At 50.6% G+C, this 26,787-nt stretch overlaps 1 protein-coding gene and 1 long non-coding RNA gene across 2 annotated transcripts in view; one reads left to right on the forward strand and one right to left on the reverse strand.

The window, feature by feature from the left end:
• Nucleotides 1-26,787, forward strand: part of LOC138353697 (uncharacterized) — a 932,825-nt gene that overhangs the window by 90,983 nt on the left and 815,055 nt on the right. The window lies entirely within an intron of this gene.
• Nucleotides 14,246-19,192, reverse strand: LOC138353645 (U1 small nuclear ribonucleoprotein 70 kDa-like; the record flags this gene model as incomplete). The annotated part of the gene is made up of 2 exons (XM_069306829.1): nt 14,246-14,299; nt 19,100-19,192. Coding segments are annotated over 2 exons (147 nt in total), but the record flags the coding sequence as incomplete, so codon positions are not given.

A 26,787-nucleotide genomic window follows, 5' to 3' on the forward strand; every position in this document is an offset into this window, starting at 1 on the left:
AGTAAAGCTGGCTGTTGTATAGTAAAGTTGGATGTTGGGTTGTAAAGCTGGCTGTTGTATAGTAAAGCTGGTTGTTGTATAGTAAAGCTGGCTGTTGGGTTGTAAAGCTGGCTGTTGGGTTGTAAAGCTGGCTGTTGTATAGTAAAGCTGGCTGTTGGGTTGTAATGCTGGCTGTTGTATAGTAAAGCTGGCTGTTGTATAGTAAAGCTGGCTGATGGGTTGTAAAGCTGGCTGTTGGGTTGTAAAGCTGGCTGTTGTATAGTAAAGCTGGCTGATGGGTTGTAAAGCTGGCTGTTGGGTTGTAAAGCTGGCTGTTGGGTTGTAAAGCTGGCTGTTGTATAGTAAAGCTGGCTGATGGGTTGTAAAGCTGGCTGTTGGGTTGTAAAGCTGGCTGTTGTATAGTAAAGCTGGCTGTTGGGTTGTAATGCTGGCTGTTGTATAGTAAAGCTGGCTGTTGTATAGTAAAGCTGGCTGTTGGGTTGTAAAGCTGGCTGTTGTATAGTAAAGCTGACTGCTGTTGTATAGTAAAGCTGGCTGTTGGGTTGTAAAGCTGGCTGTTGTATAGTAAAGCTGGCTGATGGGTTGTAAAGCTGGCTGTTGGGTTGTAAAGCTGGCTGTTGTATAGTAAAGCTGGCTGTTGGGTTGTAATGCTGGCTGTTGTATAGTAAAGCTGACTGCTGTTGTATAGTAAAGTTGGCTGTTGGGTTGTAAAGCTGGCTGTTGTATAGTAAAGCTGGCTGTTGTATAGTAAAGTTGGCTGTTGTATAGTAAAGCTGGCTGTTGTATAGTAAAGCTGGCTGTTGTATAGTAAAGTTGGCTGTTGGGTTGTAAAGCTGGCTGTTGTATAGTAAAGCTGGCTGTTGTATAGTAAAGCTGGCTGTTGTATAGTAAAGTTGGCTGTTGGGTTGTAAAGCTGGCTGTTGTATAGTAAAGCTGGCTGTTGTATAGTAAAGCTGGCTGTTGTATAGTAAAGCTGGCTGTTGGGTTGTAAAGCTGGCTGTTGGGTTGTAAAGCTGGCTGTTGGGTTGTAAAGCTGGCTGTTGTATAGTAAAGCTGGCTGTTGTATAGTAAAGCTGACTGCTGTTGTATAGTAAAGCTGGCTGTTGTATAGTAAAGCTGACTGTTGTTGTATAGTAAAGCTGGCTGTTGTATAGTAAAGCTGGCTGTTGGGTTGTAAAGCTGGCTGTTGTATAGTAAAGCTGGCTGTTGTATAGTAAAGCTGGCTGTTGTATAGTAAAGTTGGCTGTTGGGTTGTAAAGCTGGCTGTTGTATAGTAAAGCTGGCTGTTGTATAGTAAAGCTGACTGTTGTATAGTAAAGCTGGCTGTTGTATAGTAAAGCTGACTGCTGTTGTATAGTAAAGCTGACTGCTGTTGTATAGTAAAGCTGACTGTTGTTGTATAGTAAAGCTGACTGCTGTTGTATAGTAAAGCTGACTGTTTTGTCTCTGATTCAGGTTGTTGTGCTAAAAACTTGATCTTGTTCCATTGTAAATCAGACTGTTGAGGAGCTCCAGCTCTAAAGTGGGCTGTTATTAATGTGAACTGGGAGTTAGCACCTGGGAGTTGGACAGCTACCACGGGCTGTTTCCTGGGGGGTGAGTAAAAAAAAAAAAAAGACCTGGTCGAGAACTGGGCCGCGAGGACGCTAAGCCCCGAAATCATCTCGAGTGGTCGTCCTCAACGCAATCACACACTGATATTTTTACAGCTGTAACACGAAGTAATAATTCTGTGATCAGTTGGCATAGATGGCTACCCACGCTAATATTTAGACCCATTCCGTTACTGTTTCATATCTTGTAAACACCTGTAAAGGCTCGGACTGTGGTTCATGTCAGGCGTCGCGGATTGCAGCTTAACAGCCTGGTTGACCAGATCACCACCAGCCAGGAGCCAGTTTACCTGTGTTGGTCCTCGGAACCAACACAAGGTAAACTGTAAGGTAAGGTAAGCTTTTAAAGTTAGGCAGGGACCTATTTCAGCTTAAGTCAAACTTTAGCGGATCACTGCAACTTAGGAATTTGGTTGGCTTGGATGGAGAGTTATCCTGGCTCCACCTCACGGGCTCGGGCCATGTTTTCAGGAAGATAACATTGCCATTGAATATGTTTTCACAAGAGTTGTGAAGATAATCAGCTGGGGATCAGGTCAACGCTACAGCAGCAGCAGGAACAAGGCCGCTGACACATCACTCAAGTGGTCTTAACTATGGGCTGGGGATCTATCTATCTATCTGCTCGCTTCAGAAAGCTCACTTACCAATCTCCTGCTGTCTTTCACAACAAAAAAGGAACAGGATGTTCTCTACAGCTTAACGCTAATATAAAGTCCACTACGGGCTCACCATAGCCCGTGCTACTTGGAACTTTTTGTTCCAAGCAGCGAATCTTCAACAACAACAACAGCAGCAGCAGCTTAACGGTGTCGTCTGAGAGCATTAGCCATGACCAACGAATATGATTCGCCAATCCTCCTCTCCATCAAAGGTGGTTATCATGAGATGATTTCGGGGCTTTTAGTGTCCCCGCGGCCCGGTCCTCGACCAGGCCTCCACCCCGAGGAAGCAGCCTGTGACAGCTGACTAACACCCAGGTACCTATTTTACTGCTGGGTAATAATGGCATCAGGGTGAAAGAAACATTATGCCCATTTGTCTCCGCCTCCACCGGGGATCGAACCCGGAACCTCAGGACTTCGAATCCGAAGCGCTGTCCACCTAGCTGTCAGGCGCCCTTATACTTGGCCTAACAAGACTAGCCCAACCACTTGGACTGGACGGTAGAGCGATGGTCTCGCTTCATGCAGGTCGGCGTTCAATCCCCGACCGTACAAGTGGTTGGGCACCATTCTTTCCCAGATCCTTATCCTGACCCCTTCCATGTGCTATATAGCCATAATGGCTTGGCGCTTTCCCTTGATAATTCCTTCCTTCCATCTCCTCTGACTATAAAGTTAATATTACAAAACATGTACTTTTGGGGGGGAATCATTAAGTGTCTATTGTTGTGCATTTGATCAAATAGTTACTATTAACTACTAACAATTTAAAGTAATTGGATTTATCACTCGCTCTCTATGCCGGCCACCACTGTGTGTGTGTGTGTGTGTGTGCGTGTGTGTGTGCGTGTGCGTGCGTGCGTGCGTGCGTGTGTGTGTGTGTGTGTGTGTCACTTGCCGGAGCTCTCCGCGCTGGCAAAAATGTCAGCAGTAGAGAGGGGAGAGAGTTAAGATACTTCCAAACTTACGCGTTCATTCAGCATATCCTGGCACACTGTGTGGTCACCAGGGCTGGTGTTACTGGTGACTGTTGTATAGTGCTCCTGGTGACTGTTGTACGGTGCTCCAGGTGACTGTTGTATGGTGCTCCAGGTGACTTGTATGGTGCTCCAGGTGACTGTTGTATGGTGCTTCTGGTGACTGTTGTACGGTGCTCCAGGTGACTGTTGTATGGTGCTCCAGGTGACTGTTGTATGGTGCTCCAGGTGACTGTTGTATGGTGCTCCTGGTGACTGTTGTATGGTGCTCCTGGTGACTTGTATGGTGCTCCTGGTGACTGTTGTATGGTGCTCCTGGTGACTTGTATGGTGCTCCTGGTGACTGTTGTATGGTGCTCCTGGTGACTTGTATGGTGCTCCTGGTGACTGTTGTATGGAGCTCCTGGTGACTGTTGTATGGTGTTCCAGGTGACTGTTGTATGGTGCTCCAGGTAACTGTTGTATGGTGCTCCAGGTGACTGTTGTATGGTGCTCCAGGTGACTGTTGTATGGTGCTCCTGGTGACTTGTACGGTGCTCCTGGTGACTGTTGTATGGTGCTCCTGGTGACTTGTATGGTGCTCCAGGTGACTGTTGTATGGTGCTCCAGGTGACTGTTGTATGGTGCTCCTGGTGACTTGTATGGTGCTCCTGGTGACTGTTGTATGGTGCTCCTGGTGACTTGTATGGTGCTCCAGGTGACTGTTGTATGGTGCTCCAGGTGACTGTTGTATGGTGCTCCTGGTGACTGTTGTATGGTGCTCCTGGTGACTTGTATGGTGCTCCAGATGACTGTTGTATGGTGCTCCTGGTGACTTGTATGGTGCTCCTGGTGACTGTTGTATGGTGCTCCTGGTGACTTGTATGGTGCTCCTGGTGACTGTTGTATGGAGCTCCTGGTGACTGTTGTATGGTGTTCCAGGTGACTGTTGTATGGTGCTCCAGGTAACTGTTGTATGGTGCTCCAGGTGACTGTTGTATGGTGCTCCAGGTGACTGTTGTATGGTGCTCCAGGTGACTGTTGTATGGTGCTCCAGGTGACTGTTGTATGGTGCTCCAGGTGACTGTTGTATGGTGCTCCTGGTGACTGCTGTATGGTGCTCCTGGTGACTGTTGTATAGTGCTCCTGGTGACTGTTGTATGGTGCTCCTGGTGACTGTTGGATAGTGCTCCAGGTGACTGTTGGATAGTGCTCCAGGTGACTGTTGGATAGTGCTCCAGGTGACTGTTGGATAGTGCTCCTGGTGACTGTTGTACGGTGCTCCTGGTGACTGTTGGATAGTGCTCCTGGTGACTGTTGTACGGTGCTCCTGGTGACTGTTGGATAGTGCTCCAGGTGACTGTTGGATAGTGCTCCAGGTGACTGTTGGATAGTGCTCCGGGTGACTGTTGTATGGTGCTCCTGGTGACTGTTGTATGGTGCTCCAGGTGACTGTTGTATGGTGCTCCAGGTGACTGTTGTACGGTGCTCCAGGTGACTGTTGTATGGTGCTCCTGGTGACTGTTGTATGGTGCTCCTGGTGACTGTTGTATGGTGCTCCTGGTGACTGTTGTATGGTGCTCCTGATGACTGTTGTATGGTGCTCCAGGTGACTGTTGGATAGTGCTCCTGGTGACTGTTGTATGGTGCTCCTGGTGACTGTTGTATGGTGCTCCAGGTGACTGTTGTATGGTGCTCCTGATGACTGTTGTATGGTGCTCCAGGTGACTGTTGTACGGTGCTCCAGGTGACTGTTGTATGGTGCTCCAGGTGACTGTTGTATGGTGCTCCAGGTGACTGTTGGATAGTGCTCCAGGTGACTGTTGTATGGTGCTCCTGGTGACTGTTGTATGGTGCTCCTGGTGACTGTTGTGTGGTGCTCCTTGTGACTGTTGTACGGTGCTCCAGGTGACTGTTGTATGGTGCTCCAGGTGACTGTTGTATGGTGCTCCAGGTGACTGTTGTATGGTGCTCCTGGTGACTGTTGTATGGTGCTCCTGGTGACTGTTGTATGGTGCTCCTAGTGACTGTTGTATGGTGCTCCTGGTGACTGTTGTATGGTGCTCCTGGTGACTGTTGTATGGTGCTCCAGGTGACTGTTGTATGGTGCTCCTGATGACTGTTGTATGGTGCTCCAGGTGACTGTTGTACGGTGCTCCAGGTGACTGTTGTATGGTGCTCCAGGTGACTGTTGTATGGTGCTCCTGGTGACTGTTGTATGGTGCTCCAGGTGACTGTTGTATGGTGCTCCTGGTGACTGTTGGATAGTGCTCCAGGTGACTGTTGTATGGTGCTCCTGGTGACTGTTGTATGGTGCTCCTGGTGACTGTTGTGTGGTGCTCCTGGTGACTGTTGTACGGTGCTCCAGGTGACTGTTGTATGGTGCTCCAGGTGACTGTTGTATGGTGCTCCAGGTGACTGTTGTATGGTGCTCCTGGTGACTGTTGTATGGTGCTCCTGGTGACTGTTGTATGGTGCTCCTGGTGACTGTTGTATGGTGCTCCTGGTGACTGTTGTATGGTGCTCCAGGTGACTGTTGTATGGTGCTCCTGGTGACTGTTGTATGGTGCTCCTGGTGACTGTTGTATGGTGCTCCAGGTGACTGTTGTACGGTGCTCCAGGTGACTGTTGTACGGTGCTCCAGGTGACTGTTGGAGAGTGCTCCTGGTGACTGTTGTATGGTGCTCCTGGTGACTGTTGTATGGTGCTCCTGGTGACTGTTGTATGGTGCTCCTGGTGACTGTTGTATGGTGCTCCTGGTGACTGTTGTATGGTGCTCCTGGTGACTGTTGTATGGTGCTCCTGGTGACTGTTGTATGGTGCTCCTGGTGACTGATGTATGGTGCTCCTGGTGACAGTTGGATAGTGCTCCAGGTGACTGTTGTATGGTGCTCCTGGTGACTGTTGTACGGTGCTCCAGGTGACTATTGTACGGTGCTCCAGGTGACTGTTGTATGGTGCTCCAGGTGACTCTTGTATGGTGCTCCAGGTGACTGTTGTATGGTGCTCCAGGTGACTGTTGTGTGGTGCTCCAGGTGACTGTTGTATGGTGCTCCAGGTGACTGTTGTATGGTGCTCCTGGTGACTGTTGTATGGTGCTCCAGGTGACTCTTGTATGGTGCTCCAGGTGACTCTTGTATGGTGCTCCAGGTGACTGTTGTACGGTGCTCCAGGTGACTGTTGTATGGTGCTCCAGGTGACTCTTGTATGGTGCTCCAGGTGACTCTTGTATGGTGCTCCAGGTGACTGTTGTATGGTGCTCCAGGTGACTGTTGTATGGTGCTCCAGGTGACTGTTGTGTGGTGCTCCAGGTGACTGTTGTGTGGTGCTCCAGGTGACTGTTGTATGGTGCTCCTGGTGACTGTTGTATGGTGCTCCAGGTGACTGTTGTATGGTGCTCCTGGTGACTGTTGTATGGTGCTCCAGGTGACTGTTGTATGGTGCTCCAGGTGACTGTTGTGTGGTGCTCCAGGTGACTGTTGTATGGTGCTCCTGGTGACTGTTATATGGTGCTCCAGGTGACTGTTGTATGGTGCTCCTGGTGACTGTTGTATGGTGCTCCAGGTGACTGTTGTATGGTGCTCCTGGTGACTGTTGTATGGTGCTCCAGGTGACTGTTGTATGGTGCTCCAGGTGACTGTTGTATGGTGCTCCAGGTGACTGTTGTATGGTGCTCCTGGTGACTGTTGTATGGTGCTCCAGGTGACTGTTGTATGGTGCTCCAGGTGACTGTTGTATGGTGCTCCAGGTGACTGTTGTATGGTGCTCCTGGTGACTGTTGTATGGTGCTCCAGGTGACTGTTGTATGGTGCTCCTGGTGACTGTTGTAAGGTGCTCCAGGTGACTGTTGTATGGTGCTCCTGGTGACTGTTGTAAGGTGCTCCAGGTGACTGTTGTATGGTGCTCCAGGTGACTGTTGTATGGTGCTCCTGGTGACTGTTGTACGGTGCTCCAGGTGACTGTTGTATGGTGCTCCTGGTGACTGTTGTACGGTGCTCCAGGTGACTGTTGTATGGTGCTCCTGGTGACTGTTGTACGGTGCTCCTGGTGACTGTTGTATGGTGCTCCAGGTGACTGTTGTATGGTGCTCCTGGTGACTGTTGTATGGTGCTGCTGGTGACTGTTGTATGGTGCTCCAGGTGACTGTTGTATGGTGCTCCTGGTGACTGTTGTATGGTGCTCCTGGTGACTGTTGTATGGTGCTCCAGGTGACTGTTGTATGGTGCTCCTGGTGACTGTTGTATGGTGCTCCAGGTGACTGTTGTAAGGTGCTCCAGGTGACTGTTGTATGGTGCTCCAGGTGACTGTTGTATGGTGCTCCTGGTGACTGTTGTATGGTGCTCCTGGTGACTGTTGTATGGTGCTCCAGGTGACTGTTGTATGGTGCTCCTGGTGACTGTTGTATGGTGCTCCAGGTGACTCTTGTATGGTGCTCCAGGTGACTGTTGTATGGTGCTCCAGGTGACTGTTGTAAGGTGCTCCAGGTGACTTGTATGGTGCTCCTGGTGACTGTTGTATAGTGCTCCTGGTGACTGTTGTATGGTGCTCCTGGTGACTGTTGTATGGTGCTCCTGGTGACTGTTGTATGGTGCTCCTGGTGACTGTTGTATGGTGCTCCTGGTGACTGTTGTATGGTGCTCCTGGTGACTGTTGTATAGTGCTCCAGGTGACTGTTGTATGGTGCTCCTGGTGACTGTTGTATGGTGCTCCTGGTGACTGTTGTATGGTGCTCCAGGTGACTGTTGTATGGTGCTCCTGGTGACTGTTGTATGGTGCTCCTGGTGACTGTTGTATGGTGCTCCTAGTGACTGTTGTATGGTGCTCCTGGTGACTGTTGTATGGTGCTCCTGGTGACTGTTGTATGGTGCTCCTGGTGACTGTTGTATAGTGCTCCAGGTGACTGTTGTATGGTGCTCCAGGTGACTGTTGTATGGTGCTCCTGGTGACTGTTGTATGGTGCTCCTGGTGACTTGTATGGTGCTCCAGGTGACTGTTGTATGGTGCTCCTGGTGACTGTTGTATGGTGCTCCTGGTGACTGTTGTATGGTGCTCCTGGTGACTGTTGTATGGTGCTCCAGGTGACTGTTGTATGGTGCTCCAGGTGACTGTTGTATGGTGCTCCAGGTGACTGTTGTATGGTGCTCCTGGTGACTGTTGTATAGTGCTCCAGGTGACTGTTGTATGGTGCTCCAGGTGACTGTTGTATGGTGCTCCTGGTGACTGTTGTATGGTGCTCCTGGTGACTGTTGTATGGTGCTCCAGGTGACTGTTGTATGGTGCTCCTGGTGACTGTTGTATGGTGCTCCTGGTGACTGTTGTATGGTGCTCCAGGTGACTGTTGTATGGTGCTCCTGGTGACTGTTGTATGGTGCTCCTGGTGACTGTTGTATGGTGCTCCTAGTGACTGTTGTATGGTGCTCCTGGTGACTGTTGTATGGTGCTCCTGGTGACTGTTGTATGGTGCTCCTGGTGACTGTTGTATAGTGCTCCAGGTGACTGTTGTATGGTGCTCCAGGTGACTGTTGTATGGTGCTCCTGGTGACTGTTGTATGGTGCTCCTGGTGACTTGTATGGTGCTCCAGGTGACTGTTGTATGGTGCTCCTGGTGACTGTTGTATGGTGCTCCTGGTGACTGTTGTATGGTGCTCCTGGTGACTGTTGTATGGTGCTCCAGGTGACTGTTGTATGGTGCTCCAGGTGACTGTTGTATGGTGCTCCAGGTGACTGTTGTATGGTGCTCCTGGTGACTGTTGTATAGTGCTCCAGGTGACTGTTGTATGGTGCTCCAGGTGACTGTTGTATGGTGCTCCTGGTGACTGTTGTATGGTGCTCCTGGTGACTGTTGTATGGTGCTCCAGGTGACTGTTGTATGGTGCTCCTGGTGACTGTTGTATGGTGCTCCTGGTGACTGTTGTATAGTGCTCCATGTGACTGTTGTATGGTGCTCCAGGTGACTGTTGTATGGTGCTCCTGGTGACTGTTGTATGGTGCTCCTGGTGACTGTTGTATGGTGCTCCAGGTGACTGTTGTATGGTGCTCCAGGTGACTGTTGTATGGTGCTCCTGGTGACTGTTGTATGGTGCTCCTGGTGACTGTTGTATGGTGCTCCAGGTGACTGTTGTATGGTGCTCCTGGTGACTGTTGTATGGTGCTCCAGGTGACTGTTGTATGGTGCTCCAGGTGACTGTTGTGTGGTGCTCCAGGTGACTGTTGTATGGTGCTCCTGGTGACTGTTATATGGTGCTCCAGGTGACTGTTGTATGGTGCTCCTGGTGACTGTTGTATGGTGCTCCAGGTGACTGTTGTATGGTGCTCCTGGTGACTGTTGTATGGTGCTCCAGGTGACTGTTGTATGGTGCTCCTGGTGACTGTTGTATGGTGCTCCAGGTGACTGTTGTATGGTGCTCCTGGTGACTGTTGTATGGTGCTCCAGGTGACTGTTGTATGGTGCTCCAGGTGACTGTTGTATGGTGCTCCAGGTGACTGTTGTATGGTGCTCCTGGTGACTGTTGTATGGTGCTCCAGGTGACTGTTGTATGGTGCTCCTGGTGACTGTTGTAAGGTGCTCCAGGTGACTGTTGTATGGTGCTCCTGGTGACTGTTGTAAGGTGCTCCAGGTGACTGTTGTATGGTGCTCCAGGTGACTGTTGTATGGTGCTCCTGGTGACTGTTGTACGGTGCTCCAGGTGACTGTTGTATGGTGCTCCTGGTGACTGTTGTACGGTGCTCCAGGTGACTGTTGTATGGTGCTCCTGGTGACTGTTGTACGGTGCTCCTGGTGACTGTTGTATGGTGCTCCAGGTGACTGTTGTATGGTGCTCCTGGTGACTGTTGTATGGTGCTCCTGGTGACTGTTGTATGGTGCTCCAGGTGACTGTTGTATGGTGCTCCTGGTGACTGTTGTATGGTGCTCCTGGTGACTGTTGTATGGTGCTCCAGGTGACTGTTGTATGGTGCTCCTGGTGACTGTTGTATGGTGCTCCAGGTGACTGTTGTAAGGTGCTCCAGGTGACTGTTGTATGGTGCTCCAGGTGACTGTTGTATGGTGCTCCTGGTGACTGTTGTATGGTGCTCCTGGTGACTGTTGTATGGTGCTCCAGGTGACTGTTGTATGGTGCTCCTGGTGACTGTTGTATGGTGCTCCAGGTGACTCTTGTATGGTGCTCCAGGTGACTGTTGTATGGTGCTCCAGGTGACTGTTGTAAGGTGCTCCAGGTGACTGTTGTATGGTGCTCCAGGTGACTTGTATGGTGCTCCTGGTGACTGTTGTATAGTGCTCCTGGTGACTGTTGTATGGTGCTCCTGGTGACTGTTGTATGGTGCTCCTGGTGACTGTTGTATGGTGCTCCTGGTGACTGTTGTATGGTGCTCCTGGTGACTGTTGTATAGTGCTCCAGGTGACTGTTGTATGGTGCTCCTGGTGACTGTTGTATGGTGCTCCTGGTGACTGTTGTATAGTGCTCCAGGTGACTGTTGTATGGTGCTCCTGGTGACTGTTGTATGGTGCTCCAGGTGACTGTTGTATGGTGCTCCTGGTGACTGTTGTATGGTGCTCCTGGTGACTGTTGTATGGTGCTCCTAGTGACTGTTGTATGGTGCTCCTGGTGACTGTTGTATGGTGCTCCTGGTGACTGTTGTATGGTGCTCCTGGTGACTGTTGTATGGTGCTCCAGGTGACTGTTGTATGGTGCTCCAGGTGACTGTTGTATGGTGCTCCTGGTGACTGTTGTATGGTGCTCCTGGTGACTTGTATGGTGCTCCAGGTGACTGTTGTATGGTGCTCCTGGTGACTGTTGTATGGTGCTCCTGGTGACTGTTGTATGGTGCTCCTGGTGACTGTTGTATGGTGCTCCAGGTGACTGTTGTATAGTGCTCCAGGTGACTGTTGTATGGTGCTCCAGGTGACTGTTGTATGGTGCTCCTGGTGACTGTTGTATAGTGCTCCAGGTGACTGTTGTATGGTGCTCCAGGTGACTGTTGTATGGTGCTCCTGGTGACTGTTGTATGGTGCTCCTGGTGACTGTTGTATGGTGCTCCAGGTGACTGTTGTATGGTGCTCCTGGTGACTGTTGTATGGTGCTCCTGGTGACTGTTGTATAGTGCTCCAGGTGACTGTTGTATGGTGCTCCAGGTGACTGTTGTATGGTGCTCCTGGTGACTGTTGTATGGTGCTCCTGGTGACTGTTGTATGGTGCTCCTGGTGACTGTTGTATGGTGCTCCTGGTGACTGTTGTATGGTGCTCCTGGTGACTGTTGTATGGTGCTCCAGGTGACTGTTGTATGGTGCTCCTGGTGACTGTTGTATGGTGCTCCTGGTGACTGTTGTATGGTGCTCCTGGTGACTGTTGTATGATGCTCCTGGTGACTGTTGTATAGTGCTCCAGGTGACTGTTGTATAGTGCTCCAGGTGACTGTTGTATGGTGCTCCTGGTGACTGTTGTATAGTGCTCCTGGTGACTGTCTTTTATTATTATTATTTCCTACCACAGACGTGGCCAGACATTTACAGTGCTAACCAACATATACACATTTTATCCTGTCCTCCATGGACAGGGTGAGAGATGTTAAACATATAGTTCAGTGATTTCTTGAACAATCAACCACAGAAGGTGATTTAGTGCTGTTTAAACTGCTTTTAGCGCTTTTTAAAGAGCTTTTAGCGCTTTTGAAAGAGCTTTTAGCGCTTTTTAAAGAGCTTTTTGCGCTTTTTAAAGATGATTTAGTTGCCTGTTGCAGTGACGAGGTGTGAAAGGCAACCTGAGCAGTGAAGTCTGCAACAGTAGAGGAAGGGCCGCGGGGTGGCGTGCCGGTGTTCCTCTCCAGCGGCCGCGGTGACGACTCTTCGCTCCTCTGCACATGCACAGTCACTCGCAAGTTCTTGAGTCCGTGTCTCGTGCTGCGGACGCTTGGTGGACACGTCCGCGCGGGACACGGGATCCAGGGTGGGGGGGTGGACACGTCCGCGCGGGACACGGGATCCAGGGTGGGGGGGGTGGACATGGTGCGTCACGAGACTGAGCGTGAGACGAGTGCGGGATGCCTGAGGACACGAGGGGAGGGGGGACGCCAGACGTGGGTAGTGGACACCTCTTGCAGGCGATGAGTCACAATAACGTGGCTGAAGTATGTTGACCAGACCACACACTAGAAGTTGAAGGGACGACGACGTTTCGGTCCGTCCTGGACCATTCTCAAGTCGATGACACCTCTTGTCTCGCGAGCGAGCCGCTTCACGGGAGTATGCTGGACACACACCCTACATGAGTGTACAGTATGGGAGGGTGTGTTAGTATGCTCGCTCGTTCACACTCACTCACTCGTTCACACTCACTCACTCGTTCACACTCACTCGTTTACACTCACTCACTCACCTGCAGGAGGCATATTAGTGCCATGCACATTGCCCGTGCCCTGGGGACATGTAGACGGAACACTCTGGGAGGGTGAGTGGAAGGCTTAGAGCGCCGTGACCCAGGGGCGGTACGCGCGCTTCCATGCACTGACCAGATTCCCAGCTGAATGTTTAATGTTACAGACTTGAACCTGCGGGGAGAGTCATGCACTGTGTTAGCGGGGCTCTAAGACATGCAGGGGGTGTAACTACCTTAATTAACGCCCTTATATCTTATATATATGAGGTTACCTACCTTAAGTCTACATTGAAGTGGTTCCGGGGATCAACGTTTCCCCGTGGGCCGGTCGCTGACTATGTCGTCTGGTCGTTCAAAGTGATTGATTGATTGATTGATTGAGATTAAGCCACCCAAGAGGTGGCACGGGCTTGAATAGCCCGTAACATTCATACTGCTAATAACCGTTATACATAGTCCGCAACCCGTTCTCAAAGTCCATTCCATCCAGCGGTCGACCCCAAAGATGCATTCATCAGTTTTAACATTCTGTTCATTCTGAATAGAAATTTTTTCAAAGATGAGTTATTATTTTATATTGTGCATATTTAGACACTGGTTAGGTTAGGTGTTTAGGGTCTGTTGGTGAAGTGCTTCACTCACGACTTGTGTTCGAACCACAACCCTGTAAATGCTTCTCCCACGTACTACAAATACAAATCATCGCCAACAGAACTTAAACACCTAACCTAACCTACGCCTAACGATGCATAAAATTTTTATGTATAATATTAATTTATATATGAGAACAAATCAATTCTAACACACGGCATGCTAAAATTGATGAATACGTCGTTGGGGTCGACCGCTGAATGGAATGGACTTGGTCTAAGAACGGGATGCTTACAGTACCTGTTCTTCCCGTGCTGTTAAATGGCTATTTGGTCCATTCTGCCATGTCTTCTCATGCAACAACTAAGTATGTTAGGGTGAAAATTTGAAATCAGTCCCTCTAGTCTTTCCTAATGTAGATCATACATCTCTCCCGCCTGCACTTTTTTCTCTATTTTCTCTCCTCTCTCCTCTTTTCTCTCTCCTTTTCTCTCTTTTCGCTTTTCTTCTCACTCTTCTCTTATTCTCCTCTATATCCTCTCTTGCTTTTCTCTCTTCTCTCCCTTCTCCTGTTTTTTCTCTCTCCTTCTCTCATCTTTTCTCACCCAACCACTTGGGGTAGACGGTAGAGCGACAGTCACGCTTCATACTGGTCGGCGTTCAATTCCCGACCGTCCAAGTGGTTGGGCACCATTCCTTCCCCTCCGTTCCGTTCCTAAGTCTTATCCTGCCCCCTTCCCAGTGTTATATAGTCCTAATGGCTTGGCGTTTTCCCCTCATAGTTCTCTTCCCCTCTCTCTCTTCTCCTGTCCCCCCCCCCCCTCTCTCTGTCTGTCTCTCTGTCTGTGTCTCTCTGTCTGTGTCTCTCTGTCTGTGTCTCTCTCTGTCTGTGTGTCTCTCTCTCTGCCTGTCTCTCTCTCTGTCTGTGTGTCTCTCTCTGTCTGCCTCTCTCTGTCTGTGTCTCTCTCTGTCTCTCTCTCTGTCTGTGTGTCTCTCTCTCTCTCTGTGTCTCTCTCTGTCTGTCTCTCTCTCTGTGCCTCTCTCTCTCTGTCTGTGTCTCTCTCTCTCTCTCTGTGTCTCTGTCTGTCTCTCTCTCTGTGCCTCTCTCTCTCTGTGTCTCTCTCTGTCTGTCTCTCTCTCTGTGCCTCTCTCTCTCTGTCTGTGTCTCTCTCTCTCTCTCTGTGTCTCTGTCTGTCTCTCTCTCTGTGCCTCTCTGTCTATCTCTCTCTGTCTATCTCTCTCTGTCTCTCTCTGTCTCTCTCTCTCTCTCTCTCTCTCTGTCTCTGTCTCTGTCTCTGTCTCTGTCTCTGTCTCTGTCTCTCTCTCTCTCTCTCTCTCTCTCTCTCTCTCTCTCTCTCTCTCTCTGTCTGTCTGTCTGTCTGTCTGTCTGTCTGTCTGTCTGTCTGTCTGTCTGTCTGTCTTCGTTCGTTCGTTCGTTCGTTCGTTTGTTTGTTTGTTCGTTCGTTCGTTCACTGCTGTGTTATCAACATGACTGTTCAAGAGGCTGACTCAGCCCGCGGCGGGGAACAAGACAGGTTTAGCCTAGGGGGAATAATCTTTCTCAGTAGGGCAAGATGGAGTGACATTTGTGATGAGTTTGTAGCCTTCATCACTCTTTTCTTCCCTTTTAGGGTTACTTCGTGCCTCTCGGGCACGTCTTCGAGGGTCACTTTTGTTTCATCTTACACTCTGAGGATTGTCACTTCAGTCACGTGACCTGTCACAGCCAGTGGAAGACAGACGACATGTGACATGTCGTGGTTAATCAAATGGTGTAGTGACAGGTGAACTGCGTGAGGTATTGTGACATTATGTGGACTCTGGCGCGCCCCCCCATCCCGTCTGGGTCCGGGCTCTAGGCCCCCCCCCGTCTGAGTCCGGGCTCTAGGGGCCCCCCCGTCCGAGTCCGGGCTCTGGCGCCCCCCCCCCTCCGAGTCCGGGCTCTGGCGCCCCTCCCCCCCCTCTGAGTCCGGGCTCTAGGCCCCCCCCGTCTGAGTCCGGGCTCTGGCGCCCCCCCCCCTCCGAGTCCGGGCTCTGGCGCCCCTCCCCCCCCTCTGAGTCCGGGCTCTAGGCCTCTCCCCCCAGTCTGAGTCCGGGCTCTGGGCCCCCCCCCCGTCTGAGTCCGGGCTCTGGCGCGCCCCCCCCTTCCCTCTGAGTCCGGACTCTGGCCTCTCAGTCCAACCACTTGCACTCTTATGGTCAAGAGACTCAGCCGTACGCACGGGTCCTCCGTTGAAGCACTCAGGACTGGTGTTGCTGCTTGTATAAAGGAGCTCCTGATGGCGAAAGATGAGCGATGCTGAGATGATGATGATTGATAGGTAGACCCGCTGCGATTCTGGATCTAATTTGTCAACTCGCAAAATACTTAGTGATTTTTGTGACAGGTGATAAGTAGATTATCTGGGACGTGATCGTAGCTGTCTTCGGGAAAGGGAGGACAATCAGTCGCCGCTGAGGCTAATGAAGCTGTCTGACGGTGTCCTCAGGTGAGTAGACGGGGCTAATTAAGACAAGCCTAAGACACCTGGGGCCGCCAGGATTCATGAAGCAGTTACACCACAACTTACGAGACAAGCATATCTCTCCTTAATCATGGCGGCTTTGTTTACTTTTTGTTACACAGTTAACGAGCTTCACAGCTTAACAACCCGAGGTTATTAGAGATATAAACAGCCTCGTAGTGCTTTGGAGCTCGTGAATTGCTTAGTGAATGTAAACACTGCCGCCATGATGAAGGAAAGATGTACTGGTTCCGCAAGTGGGTGCTGAGCACTGGTGGATACAAGTGGCTTTTCCTTCAGGGTGTTTCCTCCAAGGAGTGCCGGACCAACCAGGCTGTGATGGATATGTGAACCTGCGGGCCGCTCCAATCAACATGCCTGGTGGACCAAACTCTCACAAGTCAAGCCTGGCCGCGTTCTGGGGATTAGAACTCCCAGAACCCCATCAACCAGGTATCTGGTGAGTGTACAGAACCCCACCAACGTGGTGTACAAGCCTAGTTGTGCTACGGGGGTTGAGCTTCGGCTCCTTGACAATACCCCCACAACCTCTTTTTTTTTGGGGGGGGGGGTTATGATATATGTTCACCGGGTCTACCCATCACAATGGTGAAATATAATGTGAGTTATAATTAACCTATCCTCCAGAAATTATAGTATTTATTATACTACTATTATAGTACTAAATTATAGTACTATCCTTTAGAAATTATAGTACTCATATATATCAATTATTTCGTCAAACGTACACAAATGGACTGTTGGATCCAGTCATGTTCCTTTTGTACACCTTTATTATTACAAACAACATGCTAAAGAAACAAAGCAGTAACTAACGCACTTAACCCGTCCTAGGCCTAAATAAGCAATCATAGGCCTTGTATACGCTTAGGCCTAATTTTTTTAGTGTTCATGTGTGCTATAATATGCCAAGGAACGTTTAGGTCTGTTTCTTGAATATATTTTTTCCTGTCCTTTACAAAATTAATATTACAAAACGTCAACATTGTCGGTTGGAAGTTGGAGCGCAACCTGTTCTCGCACTTTCGTATAGTCAATATTGACTTATTAAATAAGTGCATATGTGACATACTAATTTATTGTGAATTAGACTGTAAGAAAGTGCGAGAACGGGTTGTGGAGGGAGGGATCTTGTAGCACGTAGGAGGAGTTTTAACTTTCAATACATCATGTATATTATATATACATTTATTTAATGTTCATTATATACATAATGTTTTCCAATTTTTCTTCCCAGGTGAGCAGAGTCTGCTGGTGCCTGAGTGAGGTGAGTGTTGATATTTTTACACCTGGTTGATACCTGGTTGATGGGGTTCTGGGAGTTCTACTCCCCAAGCCCGGCCCGAGGCCAGGTTCGACTTGCGAGAGCCTTAAACTTACACTGAATGATGGTTGGTAAGGATTTGTGTAGGGCCAGTGGTGGGTACATTCCTGTGTTGTGTACTGCTGGGTGTAGGACCAGTGGTGGGTACCTTCCTGTGTTGTGTACTGCTGGGTGTAGGACCAGTGGTGGGTACCTTCATGTGTTGTGTACTGCTGGGTGTAGGACCAGTGGTGGGTACCTTCCTGTGTCTTGTGTACTGCTGGGTGTAGGACCAGTGGTGGGTACCTTCCTGTGTGTTGTGTACTGCTGGGTGTAGAACCAGTGGTGGGCACCTTCCTGTGTTGTGTACTGCTGGGTGTAGGACCAGTGGTGGGTACCTTCCTGTGTGTTGTGTACTGCTGGGTGTAGGATCAGTGGTGGGCACCTTCCTGTGTTGTATACTGCTGGGTGTAGGACCAGTGGTGGGTACCTTCCTGTGTGTTGTGTACTGCTGGGTGTAGGACCAGTGGTGGGCACCTTCCTGTGTTGTGTACTGCTGGGTGTAGGGCTAGTGGTGGGTACCTTCCTGTGTGTTGTGTACTGCTGGGTGTAGGACCAGTGGTGGGTACCTTCCTGTGTCACTTCCTGGGTGTAGGACCAGTGGTGGGTTCTACACCTGTTTAAGACACTGGTGCTCTCAGGGGTGGGAAATATGTGCTCACAAACAGCCTTATCACATCTAGCTATCACAAGCAGGTTTGCTTTGCTATCACAAGCAAGTTCATCTTGCTATCACAAGCAAGTTCATCTTGCTATCACAAGCAAGTTCATCTTGCTATCACAAGCAAGTTCATCTTGCTATCACAAGCAAGTTCATCTTGCTATCACAAGCAAGTTCATCTTGCTATCACAAGCAAGTTCATCTTGCTATCACAAGCAAGTTTGCTTTGCTATCACAAGCAAGTTCATCTTGCTATCACAAGCAAGACAGGTAAACAGCCTTTCCTTGGTTATTCAAAGCTGGAGAAGTTGCTGACCTACAGGACTTTTACTTATGAATCTACTAATAAAACTCCTAAATATTTAATATGGCTTAATCTCCACCTTTTAGAATGAACCTTTTGTAAGGTCACCTTTAAGAATGTACGCGAGTGAGGTACATTATACTTTACCACTGGAAAATATTGAAGTAACTGACTCCTAATCTGCACGCAGAAATAATTCCTTAAAAGAAATAAATACTTAAGGAGACAGATAAGTTTTTAAGGAGACATTTCTGAAGCAATAAGGGCCCAAGATTTTTCAGAACCTCTTTCGGGGTATAAATAAACGGTGGGGGACATAATAAATACGTCCAAAGAGTACCTAATACGTCCAAATACGTCCAAAGAGTACCCAATACGTCCAAAGAGTACCCAATATGTCCAAATACGTCCAAAGAGTACCCAATACGTCCAAAGAGTACCCAATACGTCCAAATACGTCCAAAGAGTACCCAATACGTCCAAATACGTCCAAAGAGTACCTAATACGTCCAAATACGTCCAAAGAGTACCCGATACGTCCAGAGAGTACCTCTTTGACTCATGCGTCAAAGAGCTTCTTGCGTGTGTAAGCCTAGCAGACAAAACCATCAACCAGGAGGCCTGGTCGACGACCGGGCCGCGGGGACACTAAGCCCCGGAAGCACCTCAAGGTAACCTCAAGGTCAGGTAAGGAGGTCCAATTAGAGACCGCACCGAGTGGACATTGACTTTCTTATTCATCCTAATATAGTTAAGCCAATTTTCTTTGTCAGGAAGTTCAGGAATATTATATAAAAGCAAAAGTTGGATCCCAGCGCCAGCCCTTGTGAGAGACACTTCGTAACCGCTCTTCAGTCTGATATCTCAGCTCTCGCTGATTTGATCTTGATACATCACGTCAGTGTGATTTTACTGTGTATTTGTATTATTATTATTATTATTATTATTATTATTATTATTATTATTATAATACATTCCTCTCTCTCTGTCTCTGTCTCTCTCTCTGTCTCTGTCTCTGTCTCTGTCTCTCTCTCTGTCTCTCTCTCTGTCTCTCTCTCTGTCTCTGTCTCTGTCTCTCTCTCTGTCTCTCTCTCTGTCTCTCTCTCTGTCTCTCTCTCTGTCTCTCTCTCTGTCTCTGTCTCTGTCTCTGTCTCTCTCTCTGTCTCTCTCTCTGTCTCTCTCTCTGTCTCTCTCTCTGTCTCTCTCTCTGTCTCTCTCTCTGTCTCTCTCTCTGTCTCTCTCTCTGTCTCTCTCTCTCTCTCTCTCTCTCTCTCTCTCTCTCTCTCTCTGTCTCTCTCTCTCTCTCTCTCTCTCTCTCTCTCTCTCTCTCTCTCTCTCTCTCTCTCTCTCTCTCTCTCTCTCTCTCTCTCTCTCTCTCTCTCTCTCTCTCTCTCTCTTTTTCTTGTTTGATCTGTACTAGTACTGTACTGTAGTAGCCTGCTTCAAGCCATCCTACTGTTTAGATAGTTGGTTTTGTAACTATGTGCACTATAGTACAAATATTGACGTACTAAGGAATTTGATAGTAGAATTTTGTACTGTTTTCTGTATAGTCTGAAAAAAATTAAGCTAAAGAAACATAAATATTCCTAGGCCTAGTATAGCCTAGTATAGTGGAAGCGTGTTGAACAGTCTCGGGCCTCTGGTGTTGATAGTTCTCTCTTGAACACTGCGAGGGGTCGGCCAGTTATGTCCCTTATGTGTAGTGGAAGTGTGTTGAACAGTCTCGGGCCTCTGGTGTTGATAGTTCTCTCTTGAACACTGCGAGGGGTCGGCCAGTTATGCCCCTTATGTGTAGTGGAAGCGTGTTGAACAGTCTCGGGCCTCTGATGTTGATAGTTCTCTCTTGAACACTGCGAGGGGTCGGCCAGTTATGCCCCTTATGTGTAGTGGAAGCGTGTTGAACAGTCTCGGGCCTCTGGTGTTGATAGTTCTCTCTTGAACACTGCGAGGGGTCGGCCAGTTATGCCCCTTATGTGTAGTGGAAGTGTGTTGAACAGTCTCGGGCCTCTGATGTTGATAGTTCTCTCTCAGAGTACCTGTTGCACCTCTGCTCTTCAACGGGGGTATTCTGCACATCCTGCCATGCCTTCTGGTCTCATGTGATGTTATTTCTGTGTGCAGGTTTGGGACCAGCCCCTCTAATATTTTCCACGTGTAAATTATTATGTATCTCTCCCGCCTGCGCTCAAGAGAATACAGATTTAGGCTCTTTAGTCGGTCCCAATAGTTTAGATGTTTTACTGCGTAAAGTAAGGTTTTTAAGTAAGCTTTTGTTGACTTTCTCTTGTTGTGGATATGGATCACTTTAGGCCTTGGATGCTGTCACTATCATACTGATACCTTCAGGTAAGGTAATTGGTAAGGATTGGTAATAACACTAATCATCTAATTTCTGGGTTCTCGTTCCTCGTCTTTTCATTTACGTGTATTCACCTAGTTGTGCTTGCGGGGGTTGAGCTCTGCTTTTTCGGCCCGCCTCTCAACTGTCAATCAACTTTTTTTTTTTTTCCCACACCCAGGAAGCAGCCCGTAACAGCTGTCTAACTCCCATGTACCTATTTACTGCTAGGTAACAGGGGCATCAGGGTGACGCAAACTCTGCCCATTTATTTTTCCGGCGGTGCCGGGGGATCGAACCCCCGATCCCTAGATCCACACGTCTAAAGCGCTGTCCACTCAGCCACCACCCACCACTAGGTGTGTAGCGGTGGTCGGTCCCTTACACACTTGCCTCGTAGTGTGTATATGGACAGCTTGGGCTCCCAGCTGTCAGGAGTCTGGTCCAACTATGGGTCTTAACACACAATATCTAATTTGTATAAATATCGAAGAAGCTTGTTAGTAAATCTTCCTCCTCGAATTGATTCCTGGTGCTAAACACCAGCAGACTGAAGGAGAAGTTCCTTACGCACCTGTGTGTGTCTGGCAGTGTGTGTGTGTGGGGGGGGGGGGTTAGCAGGACCTGCCTTGACCCCCTGGGAGCTCCCACGCTCCCCCACTCATTAACTCTCCCGTAAACACAGGCAGCCATTGCCTGGGGCAGAGGCGGTACCTTCCTTAGTTATTGCCGCCACTATCACCACTACCCCCTTCACCACCACCACCTCCCACTACCCCCTTCACCACCACCTTCACCACCACCCCCTTCACCCCCACCACCCCCCACTACCCCCCCACTACCCCTTCACCACCACCACCCCCCACTACCCCTTCACCACCACCCAACCCCCACTACCCCTTCACCACCACCCAACCCCCACTACCCCTTCACCACCACCCAACCCCCACTACCCCTTAACCACCACCAGGCGCCTCCTCCCCAAACACTCAAAGGGAGCAAGAACTTCACGGTTAAATCATGAGAAACTTCAGTTGTGGCAGAACTTCCTCCTCTATGAACTTCTTTGATAGCATCAATAGTCAAACTCGGTGTTGTTGTCTGGGAACTTTTTGGGGTTGAAAATGAGACAGGTTTTCCTGGGAGGAGATAAGATAGGGACGCGGGCAAGGGAAGAATCTTGAAGACAGCGCAGGTTTGGGGGTTAGTCCACTAATTAATAGAGAATAAGCGTCTTAGCCAAGCGGGAGATTAAGTGGACCTTAATCCACTTAAGGGGGGTTGGGGGTTAAGTGAACCGAAACATTTTGGGCAGACAATTCTCAGGAGGTTCGTAGCTGATTATCTTGCGATTGAGCTGCCTAAGGGTATGGGAGGATAGCACGAGGCGGGTCTGTCCTATGGATAGACTAATGAGAACTGGCTGGAGGGATCTGGGAAGGGGGAGGTGCAATAGGTACGCTGAGAGAGAACTCTTCCAACATCAAAGGCCCGAGACTGTTCAATACTCTCCCGCTACACAAGGGGCATAACTGGCCGGCCTGTCACTGATGTTCTGGAGAGAACTTCATAACACCTTCAAGGGATACCTGATCAACCAGGCTGTGGTGGTTGATATAGAATCAGTTACTCGGAACAAGTTCCAAGTAGCACGGGCTATGGTGAGCCCGTAGTGGACTTACCCGGCACAGGAGCGGTGCCGTTCATACGTCAGGCTGCGAGCAGCCGCGTCCAACAGCCTGGTTGACCAGTCCAGCAACGAGGAGGCCTGGATTGGACCCGGGCCGCGGGGACATTGATCCCCGGAACCCACAACAGGTAGGTAGGTAGTCCAGGATAATAATAGGTAGAGATATTAAGGAGGAAAGATATTACGAGGTTTGATTGGTAAAATAACCGAATTACCGAAGTGGGAAGGTAATGGGGGGGGGGGCAGACGCCACCAATCCCTCTACAACGCCTGCCCCGTCCAGCCCTCCCCATCCCCCCCCACACCCCCACCCCAGCCGGGGAGGGGGTGGTGTTGGGCGGGGCTGCGACACGGGGCATCAGCCCAGGAATACTGAATGAGGTACTCTTGTGTGTGGGGATAATTCACCACCACCACCACCTCCCTTTTTGTTAACATTCCTCCCGCGTGGAGGCGCCGCGCTCATTCCCATGAATTTAGAATGACAATGTTGAAGCTTTGTCCTGTACTTGGGGCACTTTCCTCTTGGGCGGGGTGCTGGCCAATCCCTAACAAATTAGGCCTAATGGTGCTGCTCCGTTGGACATTGTTGGGTATCCAAGTATTCCCGTCATGCTGTGTGTGTGTGTGTGTGTGTGTGTGTGTGTGTGTGTGTGTGGTGTGTGTGTGTGTGTGTGTGTGTGTGTGGTGTGTGTGTGTGTGTGTGGTGTGTGTGTGGTGTGTGTGTGTGTGTGTGTGTGTGTGGTGTGTGTGTGTGTGTGTGTGTGTGTGTGTGTGTGTGTGTGTGTGTGTGTGTGTGTGTGTGTGTGTGTGTGTGTGTGTGTGTGTGTGTGTGTGTGTGTGTGTGTGTGGTGTGTGTGTGTGTGTGTGTGGGTGTGTGTGTGTGTGGTGTGTGTGTGTGTGGTGTGTGTGTGGTGTGTGTGTGTGGTGTGTGTGTGGTGTGTGTGTGTGTGGTGTGTGTGTGTGTGTGGTGTGTGTGTGGTGTGTGTGTGGTGTGTGTGTGTGGTGTGTGTGTGGTGTGTGTGTGTGTGGTGTGTGTGGTGTGTGTGTGTGTGTGTGGTGTGTGTGTGTGTGTGTGTGTGTGTGTGTGTGTGTGTGTGGTGTGTGTGTGTGTGTGGTGTGTGTGTGGTGTGTGTGTGGTGTGTGTGTGGTGTGTGTGTGTGGTGTGTGTGTGTGGTGTGTGTGTGTGGTGTGTGTGTGTGTGTGTGTGTGTGTGTGTGTGTGTGTGTGTGTGTGTGTGTGGTGTGTGTGTGTGTGTGTGTGGGTGTGTGTGTGTGTGGTGTGTGTGTGTGGTGTGTGTGTGTGGTGTGTGTGTGTGGTGTGTGGTGTGTGGTGTGTGTGTGTGTGTGTGTGTGTGTGTGGTGTGTGTGTGTGGTGTGTGTGTGTGGTGTGTGTGTGTGGTGTGTGTGTGTGGTGTGTGTGTGTGGTGTGTGTGTGTGGTGTGTGTGTGTGGTGTGTGTGTGGTGTGTGTGTGTGTGGTGTGTGTGTGTGTGGTGTGTGTGTGTGTGGTGTGTGTGTGTGGTGTGTGTGTGTGTGTGTGTGTGTGGTGTGTGTGTGGTGTGTGTGTGGTGTGTGTGTGGTGTGTGTGTGGTGTGTGTGTGTGTGTGTGTGTGTGTGTGTGTGTGTGTGTGGTGTGTGTGTGGTGTGTGTGTGTGTGTGTGGTGTGTGTGTGGTGTGTGTGTGGTGTGTGTGTGGTGTGTGTGTGTGTGTGTGTGTGTGTGTGTGTGTGTGTGTCTGTGTGTGTGTCTGTGTGTGTGTGTGTGTGTGTTTACTAGTTGTGTTTTTGCAGGGGTTGAGCTTTGCTCTTTCGGCCCTCCTCTCATCTGTCAATCAACTGTTTACTAACTACTTTTTTTTCCCCACACCACACACACGCACCCCAGGAAGCAGCCCGTGACAGCTGACTAACTCCCAGGTACCTATTTACTGCTAGGTAACAGGGGCACTTAGGGTGAAAGAAACTTTGCCCATTTGTTTCTGCCTCGTGCGGGAATCGAACCCGCGCCACAGAATTACGAGTCCTGCGCGCTATCCACCAGGCTACGAGGCCCCCTCCCTGTGTGTGTGTGTGTGTGTGTGTGTGTGTGTGTGTGTGTGTGTGTGTGTGTGTGTACACTTTCAACACTGTGCGTTGACTGAGTGGAGTACACACAGATGTGAAGAATGTGCAAGATTGGCCCGAGGAAAAGTAGGAAGAGGCACACCTGTAAACATTTGCTAGTCCAGTACGGGCTCGCCATAGTCCGTGCTACTTGCAGCTTTATGTTCCAAGTAGCTGAATTAAAAACATGTAAACATTTATATAAATATGAAGGACCAAGATATTTTAAGCATTCCTATCCAACCACTTGGGATGGACGGTAGAGCGACGGTCTCGCTTCATGCAGGTCGGTGTTCAATCCCCGACCGTCCAAGCGGTTGGGCACCACTCCCCCCCCCCCCCCCCCGCCCGTCCCATCCCAAATCCTTATCCCCACCCCTTTCCCAGTGCTATATTGTACGTATATCCTAGTACGTTGTGGCAGGTCGTCAAGAACAGGTGGGCACGCCGCCACGGGCCGGCGAGGGCGGGCGCAGCCGCCGCCACGGGCCGGCGAGGGCGGGCGCAGCCGCCGCCACGGGCCGGCGAGGGCGGGCGCAGCCGCCGCCACGGGCCGGCGAGGGCGGGCGCAGCCGCCGCCACGGGCCGGCGAGGGCGGGCGCAGCCGCCGCCACGGGCCGGCGAGGGCGGGCGCAGCCGCCGCCACGGGCCGGCGAGGGCGGGCGCAGCCGCCGCCACGGGCCGGCGAGGGCGGGCGCAGCCGCCGCCACGGGCCGGCGAGGGCGGGCGCAGCCGCCGCCACAGGGCGGCGAGGGCGGGCGCAGCCGCCGCCACGGGCCGGCGAGGGCGGGCGCAGCCGCCGCCACAGGGCAGCGAGGGCGGGCGCAGCCGCCGCCACAGGGCAGCGAGGGCGGGCGCAGCCGCCGCCACAGGGCAGCGAGGGCGGGCGCAGCCGCCGCCACAGGGCAGCGAGGGCGGGCGCAGCCGCCGCCACAGGGCAGCGAGGGCGGGCGCAGCCGCCGCCACAGGGCAGCGAGGGCGGGCGCAGCCGCCGCCACGGGCCGGCGAGGGCGGGCGCAGCCGCCGCCACGGGCCGGCGAGGGCGGGCGCAGCCGCCGCCACGGGCCGGCGAGGGCGGGCGCAGCCGCCGCCACGGGCCGGCGAGGGCGGGCGCAGCCGCCGCCACGGGCCGGCGAGGGCGGGCGCAGCCGCCGCCACAGGGCAGCGAGGGCGGGCGCAGCGGTGGACCCAGCAGGGGAACCTGTTTGGGTGCTCTCAATTATTGCTCGCTGATGCCAATTTGCGATGGCAAATTTCGGCATGATAAAGGTGGGGGGGGGGGGAATGACGGGTCCTGGCGAGGCGCCGGGTGAGGGACCTCTTGAGGCGCGGTGTGGGGGGGGGGTCCTGTTGAGGCGTGGGGCGCGGCTGTGCACCTTCCAACACTAAGTGTTATGTATAGTTGACATAGAGAGGTTCACGGTTCTTCAACCTCCACCCACCAAATCTTTCTATATATATATACAAGGCAATGTGGGTGTGTGTAGTGTCCCGAGGCTGGAGTCTTAGCAGTGACCACAACTTTTCAAGATACAGATGGGGGGGGGGCGCATGGGCCAGTTAAGGTTGGCCCCAGTGCCAGACTTTAAGAAATTTCGGCTCTTATAGTGGCCTCCAGCATTTTTCATAAAATCTGAAATCGGGGATTTATTTTCCGGAAGATTTTTAGCAGTTTTTCACCTGTTCACAATATTAAATTACCAGCGAGGGGGGGAGGGAAGATGAAGAAAGTGGATGTTGAAGGGAGAGAAGAGATTGGAAGAGCATTACAAGGAGAGGGCGAGAGAGAGACCCGGACACAGGTCCGGGTGTATATATCCCGCCAAACACACACCGAAACTACGACGTTGGTACAACGTTCGAACAAGTTTTAACACCTCCTAACCAGTTATAACAACCAATATAGCAAGTTGTAACAACGTTCTAATACGTCATAAACACCTTAAGCCACGATGTAACAACTTTATTACAAGTTGTAACAAGCGGAAAATAAAGACAGTTTCGGTGTGTGTTTCCAGGGATGCGATGACAGTGTGTTGTTGTACAGAGACGTTTAAACCTTCCCCAACAAAGTGGTAGTGAGCCACGCGACAGAGGAGGTGGTAGGCCTATAGTGTGTCCAACGATAAGATAGCAGACATTCCAGCTGCGATATATGGCTGACGGATCCGTCCGTCGAGCAAACAGGGAGCTGCAGATGCCGCTCCAACAAGTTTATAAATATAAAGTTCCTCACAAGAGGTTGAACCTTCCGGCAAGATGTGCGCTTAATATTTGGAACGTATGTGTCAACACTTCCCATATCAAAACACCCAGCCCAACCTCACCCAAAGCTTTCTCTGTATAAACCCTCTATGTATAAAATAAATATAAATCAATTATCATCTATCGCCTTGATGACAGTGTACCCAAAATTTGTCAATGCCGGCTACTAAACATATGGCCCTGTATGACCAACCATCCTGCGAGATGGGGACTTGTATTGCCACTGCTGCCTTCTTCAATCTTGTGTTGATGATATCCTCAAAATGTTTCCGGAGTCTGCCAGTGCAGACTGCCTATCACATGTTGACCAGACCACACACTAGAAATTGAAGGGACGACGA

Source organism: Procambarus clarkii, chromosome 59, assembly GCF_040958095.1.
Source record: "Procambarus clarkii isolate CNS0578487 chromosome 59, FALCON_Pclarkii_2.0, whole genome shotgun sequence".
Classification (NCBI taxonomy): Eukaryota; Metazoa; Arthropoda; class Malacostraca; order Decapoda; family Cambaridae; genus Procambarus; species Procambarus clarkii.